The 9,918-nt window shown below is 40.5% G+C and overlaps 2 protein-coding genes across 4 annotated transcripts; both read right to left on the minus strand.

Annotated features, from left to right (window-relative positions):
* Window positions 1-2,799: 2,799 nt before the first annotated feature.
* On the minus strand, window positions 2,800-6,333 carry LOC113106778 (Fanconi anemia group E protein-like). The gene is made up of 10 exons (XM_026268803.1): window positions 5,987-6,333; window positions 4,893-5,457; window positions 4,665-4,709; window positions 4,526-4,582; window positions 4,290-4,433; window positions 4,001-4,124; window positions 3,807-3,882; window positions 3,623-3,689; window positions 3,421-3,546; window positions 2,800-3,236 (listed from the first exon to the last, which is right to left on the minus strand). Exons 1-10 carry the CDS (start codon window positions 6,187-6,189, stop codon window positions 3,135-3,137), a joined length of 1,509 nt encoding a protein of 502 aa, XP_026124588.1. The 5' UTR covers window positions 6,190-6,333; the 3' UTR covers window positions 2,800-3,134.
* A 262-nt stretch (window positions 6,334-6,595) lies between these two features.
* LOC113107635 (E3 ubiquitin-protein ligase makorin-like) lies at window positions 6,596-9,863 on the minus strand. 3 transcript variants are annotated; one of them, XM_026270280.1, is made up of 8 exons: window positions 9,751-9,863; window positions 8,807-8,938; window positions 8,449-8,729; window positions 8,263-8,366; window positions 7,943-8,184; window positions 7,723-7,833; window positions 7,513-7,630; window positions 6,596-7,345 (listed from the first exon to the last, which is right to left on the minus strand). In XM_026270280.1, the coding sequence occupies exons 1-8, from the start codon at window positions 9,846-9,848 to the stop codon at window positions 7,226-7,228; spliced, it is 1,206 nt and encodes a 401-aa protein (XP_026126065.1). In that variant the 5' UTR covers window positions 9,849-9,863; the 3' UTR covers window positions 6,596-7,225. The 3 variants fall into 3 exon arrangements, with proteins under 3 accessions (XP_026126065.1, XP_026126064.1, XP_026126066.1); XM_026270279.1 differs by having other exon boundaries at window positions 8,263-8,369; XM_026270281.1 differs by lacking the exon at window positions 9,751-9,863 and adding an exon at window positions 9,366-9,538 and having other exon boundaries at window positions 8,263-8,369.
* Between the last annotated feature and the right edge of the window lie 55 nt (window positions 9,864-9,918).

Raw genomic sequence — 9,918 nt, forward strand, 5'->3', positions numbered from 1 at the left:
GGAGTGAGCAGAAACATTAGCAAGCATACTTTCTACATTGCAGTGAGCTTTAGAGAAAATATGTGTGTGTTTCAGACTTATCTGTTTGTCCACCTGTGGCCTTGGTGGACTTTGTTCCTGACTCCCCACTCCTTCTCCAGCTTCTGCTGTGAAAGTCTCTGTTGTCAGTCTGCCTCGGCTTTCTCTGGTCCAGCCACCGTTTGGTTGATCAAATGTGCACAGTGAAATTTTTCCATGTCCCCTCTCCACCAGTGAAAGCAAACATCTGGATAAGTCTGAGACAGTCTTTGTCCTCTGCTCTTCTGCGTGATTTCAGTGGTGTTCACTCTGACTGATAAGTGAGTCTTGATCCATTGACACAGTGTTTCCACTGCTTGACGATATGCTTTGTTTTGCCTCTTTCAAGTCTTTCTCGTTCCATGGTTGAGAGACCATCACAGTTCTATTCAGCCCAGCCTCTTAAATCTGGAGTATTTCATCATTACGGTGACGTTGCTGGTGGCAGAGCAGACGGTTTGGATCATAATGATGCTGTGGAAGTTGTGCTTGTCTTTCGTCGGGCGGCAAGGACTGCGGTGCAGATGCAGTTGCTCTGTAGGATGGAGGCAGCAGCATTTGTTGATAGGGGTGAAGCCAGGAGTCCAGATCAAAGTCCACTTTGCCACACCGCAGTTTTCTAAGGGGATAAAGTGAAGAATTCTGAACAGTATGATCTGTTCTTTTATCAGCATTTTCTAAAGAACTATCATTTTTCAGTTCTTTTCTAAATGGCATTGAAATTTATTTCTCAACGCTCCGCTGCTTCACGCCTGTGCTTTAAAAAGTAAAATAAAAATTCCTATGTTTCTGAAACTTGTCTTTTTGCTTGTTTTTCACATTTTATATTCTCTTAATTTGTTTTCACGTGTTTCCAAGCTCTCTTTTATTTTGTTAGGTGCTGTTATGCTAAAGGTACCTTTTCTTTTTTGGAGAATCATAATTCTCAACCCAGGGTATGACTTCCATAATTATTTCCCATATTTCTATTTCATGTCATTGTAAATTGAACTGTCCAAATCATCAAGATTGATCTTAAATGTGACATTCCCAGACCCCAGATTCACAATCCAAAACTTTCTGGAATGCGTTCTCTTTCCCTCACACGTAGTCGTCACTCCTTGTGGCTTCGCACTTACTCGTATGAAGTCATGCTTTGTCACCCGCTATCTTGCTACCCTGCAAGATGTTCCTGGTCCTGCTTACTCGCAGACCTGTTTTTGCTTACCTGCGAAACCTGGTTTCACTTACAGCAATGGACTTGCAGCAATGGAGGTTTTAGGCCAGTAAAGTCTGGGAATACCAGATCTTAATTTCCCAATTTAAAATACCAATTTGTAAATTTTAAGGTTATTGGAATTTCAAAATCAGTCTCACCGTTTGTAGCACGTGTTTCCTGATCTGTTGAGAAACCAGCTGTGAAGGTCCACAAGCCCTAAGACGTCCAGTCCCACCTTCCCTGAAACCTTTTTGGGGTTTAGGGCTAAACCCTTTGTGGGTTTAGGGTGATCAGCCAACTAACGTCCTCAGGTCCTGGACGATCAGCTGTGGAATCCCATCACTCGTCGCCAAGTTTGTCGTGGAAGTTCTAAGTCAATAACAATTGGTAGAGACTGAGAATAAAAAACCAAACAGAGTTTTGTCTTTGTGTTGCTTTAATTCTGTGCAGAGAATGATCTGGTTTACACACAGTTTCTGAGTCTGTGTGCAAAGAGATAACGCAGAGTCACAGTAAACTTTTTAAGTATGTAAAAAAATACATTGAAAGACCGACTCGGACTTATGAGCGAATCATGTTGCTCAGTGCACATCACATCATAACACATGCACATCTCATGCACCTCTCCCTGGTACACAGTTTCCCCTTAAATATTGTTTTTCAACCTAAAGCAGTTACATGCACAAGTTACATAAAATAACTCAATATCCCTATGGACTAAATATACTACCTTATTCATTGTATGTTTAAAAGATACTTAAATTAGATAAATGCAATCAAATAACAAAATAAAAAATTTCCATAACAGGAGAAACCAGGCTCAGTCGGGGGGCCAGTTCTTCTCTGACCAGACGAAACCAGCAGTTCAATTCCAGGCTGCAGCAAAGTCACAATGAGGACTCTCGTCTTGTCCTGGTGGTCATCTGGGACAAGGTGTTTGCAGGGGATCTGTGTCTGGGGCTCTAGTTGTCCTGGTCTCCGCTGTCTTTCAGGGATGTAGAGGTCCTTTCTAGGTGCTGATCCACCATCTGGTCTGGATACATCCTGGATCCGGGGGACTGTAGTGACCCTCTGATCTGGATACAGACTGGATCTGGTGGCTACAGTGACCTCGCTTCAGTATGATTATTTATACATAAACTAACAGTGAGGCATTGTTAGATTGGATTGGCTCAGATATAATATCAAAACCAAGTTAAATACATAATATGAACATAACCAACTTGAGCACTTTTTGTATTATAGCAAATCCCTCCAGAGGCCTGGTGATGTTTCACTTTACCACATCGAATAAGTTACCATTAAGAGTATTGTAAGAGATCATGAATGAACAGGACCTTTTCAAAAATCCAGGTAAATTTGTTCTGGCAATCATATCGTTCTTACGGAGATGACATGATTACTCTGAGAGGTTAACAAAGCCCCGCTGCTTGTAATTCATTTTTCTATCTACATACGCACTAGATGGACATCTTGCGCCTCGCAGCAGATTTTTTTTTATACGTTATGCTTCTCCATTAATCAGGTCCGAAACTCTGCAATTGGATACAATTATGCGCATCTCATGTTTATAAGAGCAAATAATTCTGATTGGCTAGTAATGTTAGTTTGGTTGAGAGTGAAAGCTGCTCCTCTCATATGTGAACACTGTTATTATTTTTTTTTAATGAATCATTATTTACATTACTTCCCCACCCCCGGAAACCTTTAAACCCTGTTGATATGAAGAGTTATCCAATTCAATATTTTAATTTTTTTTTATCAATACAGCTATACAATACAAATACATTTTATTACATTTACAAAATATATTCACAACATTTTACAATCAGAATGACTGAAACTAGTAAAGTGGCATTTAAAATGGACATAATACGATTCAAAGGGAAATCCGTTTTAATGCAGCCTGCAATGATTTCTTGAGGAAGGTTTCATTGAAAGACAGGCAACTGGAAAGTGTATGGTGGCATGCAGGATTCACCTGAAAGCGAAAAACAATAAACTGTTTATTGGTTACATTCTATGCCTCTTAAGTTTGCGTATGGAGCATAATTCTTTGTCATAGTAGTCTAGATGCTGTGAGGATCATAAAATTATACTTTTTTTAGATGTTTTTTTTTTTACTTTCTGAATGAGTTATTTCCAGTCATTACAGTTATACTCACATGTGACTGATACTTGGTCAAGACACTCAGCAACATCTTGGCAAACTTCATAGATTTGCTGAAATGTGGAGACTGGCTGCAAAGCTGATCAGTGAAGAGAGAGAAATCCTCCTCACTCAGCTCAAGCTGTGAGCATAACAACAGAAACCATTAACATAGGACTAAAAGACCCTTAAAGACTCAAAACAGCTTTCTGAAGTACCTCTGAATCCAGCAGTGCATGGATGACTGATAACACTCCCTCATCCCAGGACACTCCAAGTATTGTTCTAAGATTTAAAAGTCAATTTCTGTGATCAGCTAAACCGATTACTCAACAAAATATATTCCAGAAATTACCAAGACCTATTTCTTTCTGAAAGCTGAATTGTGATCTTCAGACTGACCGAAATACAAGCAGCCTGTGATGTGGCTCAAGGCAGTCCACTACCAGTCTACAGAGTACCTCTGCCTGGGCACTTTCTAAAGATATATAGAATAAGAATTTATTGAAAAGATGCAAGAAATTAAGCATATAAGAAATAAAAGTGGTAAATACAACCTTGCTAATTAAATCAGGTAAAAAAAAACATACTCATACCAGTTTGACCCTTCCGTAAAACTGGCTCTATCAGAGCCTGACAGGTCGGCCTGGGGTAACGAGTGCAAAGAGACATTACTGCTGTTACCAAACAGCGAGAGGCAGGTTCTGCAAGGGACAGAATCTAAGGCAAAGAAATACATATATATATAAGTGCGATTACACTACTACACGAAAATTTATTTAATTTAATAACATAAACCGTTTTTCCCCCCATGTGGTCTAATATGATTAAAATCTTTTTAAGAAGGTAACCTGTGACAAGTGTGAAGTTTGTGAGCATACTAACTTTTGGCAGCAGAAGGTGTGTGATCACAGCAGAAGCAGTGCTGTGACTGAGGTCTGGAGACAGTTCAAGCAGGCAGCTACAGAACTGAGGTAAACTCTGTTCAGACGCTTCAGACAAACACAGCATCGAACACAATACCTCCACCTGTGATCAGATGCAACAAATCCATACAAATGGAAACGTTTCTGGAGCAATGAATCCAAAAAGCAATTCATTTTCAAGGCAAACCCACAAACCTCATTGGGGTCACATTCATGAAATACTTTCAGAGCAGACACAGAGCTCTCATCCCACTGTGAAGGAAAAAGATGTAAAAATTAAACTAAAAATAAAAATAAAAGCTATCACACTGGCATAATAAAGCAGATTTCTTACTGCTGACTCCGTATCTAGTAATTCCTTGATCACGGGAACAGCAGCCTAAAAAGGGAATGTTCAAATGTTAGAAATGGATTTATCCAGAAAGAACAGTATGTTTTCCGAGGTTAATAGATGAAGAGACTTTAATAACCTATCCGTCTATGAACTTTTAATGGTCAAATGATGTCAAAATAGGCTATGTCTGAATGAAAATCAGTTTAACTGCATTGAATTCCACTTTACCTTCATGTGGTCTGGCAGATTTGTTGAAGACCCCAACACATCAGAGCGAGCCTGTGATACAGAAGCAGCACTTTGTTGCAGCTGTGACGTTCTGATTTTTGGTTCCTCCTCTTCAGTCAACCTCTCTTCTTCTTCACTTGGACAGAAATCTGTCTTTACCCTTTTACTTTGGTGATCTTCTTGGGCATCTCCATCATGATCCATGTTGTCGCTTTTCCTCTTTTTCTGAGATAAAACAGGCATGTTGGTCTCTTTATCCTCTGTTTCAAGATCCTCAAAACAATAAGCCCATTTCCCTTTTGCATTAGTATTCCTGAATCTCTCACAGAGACTCTTTAGTTTCCCTGTACCATCGGAGGTGAGGAGGGTCCCTTTCCTAGTGCCCTCAATATCTCTTTGGAGCTGCTTGATTAAGACACAAGTCCACTGATTTTCCACGTCATCCTGAGTCAGACACTGAAGCAGGTGGAGAACATGGTCTTTGGGCAGTCCAGGGTGAAGCAGATGTAGAAAACACAGCAGATTTCGTTTAAAGCCTTCAGAAAACAGGCACACCAAAGGTTTACTGTAAATTAAACAAACGATTTCAGTGTATCGTTTAACAATGGACAGATCTTTAGATCTTAAAAGGCAAGGAACATAATGAATGTATTTCTGTTTTCCAACACGAAAACTCATTAAAAATTACTTTTGAATTCACAATAGTGGCGCCATTTTCCATTTTAAAATATGATTGCATAATCAACATCATATACAGTGTGTTTGTGTGTGTGTGTATGTATATATATGAAATGAATTATATGTAAACGGTAATTTCTAAATGAACTGTTTTTTAATATGCATTTACAAAAAAAATAATAATAATCACGTTATTTTAGAATTATGACATTTGACAGCAGAAAATCGAGTTAAGTCATTTATTTACACTAAACCTCAGACAGCTTTTTAACACACCACTAGACAGTTACTTGTCCAAAACGAAAATAAAAAGCACTGTTGTGAATAATTAAAATATTTCATGATTATGACTGTTTGCCAGGTGAGGTGAATGTTATTCTCAACAGAATTAGGATCATTTTTGACCGTCTACTTACAGAACGAGAGCGTCCTCGTGCACACATGGTTCTTGTTGGCACAAAGTTTCTAAAAACGGATTTAGCGTGAAATCTGGATCCGATCTCCGCTGTTTATTGAAAACGGTCTGTGCATTGCTCGCCCCGGCTGCTCCTGAATGCAGCGAATGAAGCAGCAACCGCGACCGTCCGTCAAAACGCTGCAACAGAGCTTTCAGATCCATCACTGGACCTCAGTCACAGAGATCAACGACGCCTGCTACTACGGTCACTTCAAAATGATAGTCGTAGTGGCTCCCAGAAACGGTAAAAATCTAGATTATCAAAACAATGACAGCTCATGTAGGAACTAGGAAGTTGTGTGTACCAAGTTTCGAATCAGTTCTTTGTGGGTCTAAACAAGCGCTTATTGTACACTGAAGTCCCCTGCAGGTTTGGAGCGGAATTGCAATCGAGGAAACCATCTTGAGTTTCTGAACCAAGTTTTTAAAGCGTTTTCTTAATTTTTACAAATATTTTTAGGGGGGAGTTGGGTAAGATGAAATTCTCTGAAATGCCCCCCACCCTTCTCAAAGCAGCGGTGGCTACATTGCTGGCAGCCCACATACAAATTAAAGAGACAAGATCAGGTAAGGCAAACAGTGGAACATTTTTTATTTTCACTCTTCTTTGAATATAAATGTACTAAAAGTAATAAAATGTGACATCAAGTCCTGGTATAACCTGTTAACACTGCTGAGGAGAACAATACAAAAGCCTGCTGACAGGTTGCACTTTTAGTGTTTTGCAAAATACTGGCAATATAATAAACTACTACACGAAGTATACAAAATTAAAATCTGATTTCATATAAAGGTATCAGACAAAAGGGTGCAACAATCAGGAATCAGCACAGATGGAGGTACTAAACAATCAACAAGTGAAGAGCAAGCTGAATAAGTGACCATGCATTCTGTTAACATTAACTTTTTGCCCTAGTTTCTCCCAAAACTTAACCTGAAGAGACACGCAATTTGAGATTAGAGCATTCAAACTTTTTTTTGTCCCCCCTCTCCCACACACTCCCTTATACTCAAGGCAAAAGACTTTCACACTCATACAAAAACCATGCGTAGTAAATCTACACGGCTAAAGAATTAGCCAAACATTTAGGACTAGCTAAAGTAAAGCCAACCCTAAAAAGGGACTATTCGATTTCAGTGCAAAAGATAAGCAAAGCTCACTCAAGGCTAAGCCAACATATACATGACTAGAAGGTCCTTAGTCATCAAGAAAATCCAGAAGGTCATCGTCATCTTCATCCAACAGAGTTAGGGCAAAAATGTAGCTCCAAAGTTGGATGCCATCAATGCCTAAATCCTCCAACATCTCAGCCGTGTCCTAAAAACAAATCAGATTGAAATGGCTAACTGATGTTGTTCAATACAACAAGCTTAACACTGCAATGCAGAATAAAGAACATTTTCCCACTTATTTGAAATAAAACTGCAGTTTCCAAACATGGGACACAAAAAGTAAAGTAAAATTTGTTATAATTCAAACATTACCCTGGGTGCCGAGCGCCTGCGACGGTGTGTGTGATTAGGGGGCATGTCATGGCTGTAGATACACTCCGATTTAAAGGGGCAGCATCCGTGACGCATGAAGAAAGTGCACTTTAACTTACTAGAGATAAACAAAATAAATTCCAGAATCAAATGTAAAGGATCAAAAACCATTACAAGAGATTTGACAGCATGAATGGGAACCATTATAACCTGCTTCTTTCTTTGAAAGCGGCAATCAGGGATGCCTTTTCCTCTCCATCACAGACCCAGTGCTTGCTGGGAATGTAAAAGGAGGATTTCACTCTGCACTGCGGACAGCCCCTATTTAAAAAAAAAATAAAATAAGAATTTAACAATTAATATACAACAACAATTCGGCTTTGTATATGCAAAGTGGAGAGAAAAAAAAGAAAAAAAAAAAAAAAATCACTTGATGACATCCTCCTGGAAGTCCTTTGTTTTCCGCCATGTAACAATGCAGCTGATGCAGAAAGCATGGTTGCAGTTGGGTAGGATGCCATAACGCCGTTCCTGAGAGGTGGATTTCTCAGAAATTTTGTCCATGCAGATGCCACAGGCCACATCTTTGCTTTGGTCAAAGGCCCTTGAATGCTGCTGCTCCGTCGATACTGCAGCACCACCCTGATCTGGTGTCTCTGGTGAACCAGTCACCTGTAATCCAATAACACTTCATTAAACCCAGATAACTTCATCTACCAGCTACAGAAATGTTGGGCTTCAGATAGTTACTTTTTGGACTTCGGTAGGTGCTGCGCCATGTACAAAAGCTGCAGAACTGTAGTTATCTGAAGATCTGGAGTCTGTAGCACTGATTTGTTGTAGTGGTCTCATTGCATCTGAAGAGGACAATTCAATTAATTTCATAAAAAGACAATGTGAGGTGTAGTTTCAAAAAGCCTGAATAAGCAGTAATACCCTGCTGGGGAGCTCCATCTTCCCCAACCCCCAACTCTTCCTCCTCTGCAATGCCTGTAGTCAAGCGTTCAAAGTTCTGCTGCAGCACGCTCGTACTTGTGACCAGAGGCTCTGAACCCCTTCGAGTCAGGCTGTAGGCTCCTTGTGGGAGAAGAGAGGGCTCAGATCCTCGACGTTCAGCCATAGAACGTCCCGCCAGTGCAGAGGGGAACACTGCAGGTGCTGAACCGCGTCTGCTGCTCCCTGAAGAACCTTCACCCGCTTGAGGAACATGGAGATACCTGCAAGACATGCAACTCGTAAACCTCTTTTCCATATAACGTTACATGTGTTCAAAACGGGCCAGCTGGCTCCTTACCTGCAGCGGTCACCAAACCAGCAGCCACCTTTCTGGAAGTACCTACACTGGACCTGAAACGACGGTGCTGCAGGAAACTCGTGTAGATAGTAACAGCTCGGACCATAGCGACAAGATCCATTGATGAACTGCCTGCAAAACACAACATACTAAATCGCATACATCTGCTGACAACTGCAGCACGACTTTCACAAGTTTTTGAAAACCTGCAACATAATTAAAAGAGAAGGAAACCGTAGCAGGTTTAAACCCTCGAGCATTATTAGTTAGTTATTTACTACGGCAGTAACGTTACACGGAAACTGTAGGACTTTACAACTAAGAATTAAAAAATCTTGCAACGGTCATTTCGAACTACGTTGTGGTTTAAAGTATAATTAGTCACGATGTTTGTTGTAACTGCACTAATCTTTCTACGAAAACAAAAACAAATCGTTTGCTGCCAAAACCGGATGTAAACATATGCGCCGAGAAACGTTAAAGCAGGAAAAAGCCACTCTTTCAAACAGATGATCGGGGCTAAAACGAACTTTTCGTCCAATCAAAAACACGAAACTACCTGCAGACTTCTCTTTCCACGTTTGAGCTGCCTTTTCTCGACTGTCTACACGGTGTGCGATACCGATCCATTTCTAGATCCTCCAAAAACGTGATTTAATGCAGTTGTTAGAGTAAGTAAACGGATTGAGGAGTTGGTGAGAGAGAAGCGCTGGAGACCCACGTCACGCAGAACGCGCGCTGACCAACCAGGAACGCCCGTGTCTTTTTACAGAATAAACAGCGAGTTTGGTGAGAGACATCTATACAATCGAGACTTGAGTCTCACAGTTCGTATAAACTTCCAAATCTTTGTCATAACATATTTCTTCTTCTAATTGTTTACTTGGCGGCACTGCAACAATCCAAATTGCAAAATGCTAAGATCTGATGGTGTCTTTACCCACCTACAAACTGCACTGTTATCTCCCGGGCCTTTGGATGACTGTGCGTGCCTTTCCATCTTGCGCTTGTCCCTCTGTGCCTGATGGATGGCTAATGGCATGCACACTTTTATAATTGTTGGGCGGGGCCTTCCCATTTGGACTTGTGATGGACAGAGAGGCATCTTAAAA

This window comes from Carassius auratus, chromosome 8 (assembly GCF_003368295.1).
Source record: "Carassius auratus strain Wakin chromosome 8, ASM336829v1, whole genome shotgun sequence".
Taxonomy (NCBI): Eukaryota; Metazoa; Chordata; class Actinopteri; order Cypriniformes; family Cyprinidae; genus Carassius; species Carassius auratus.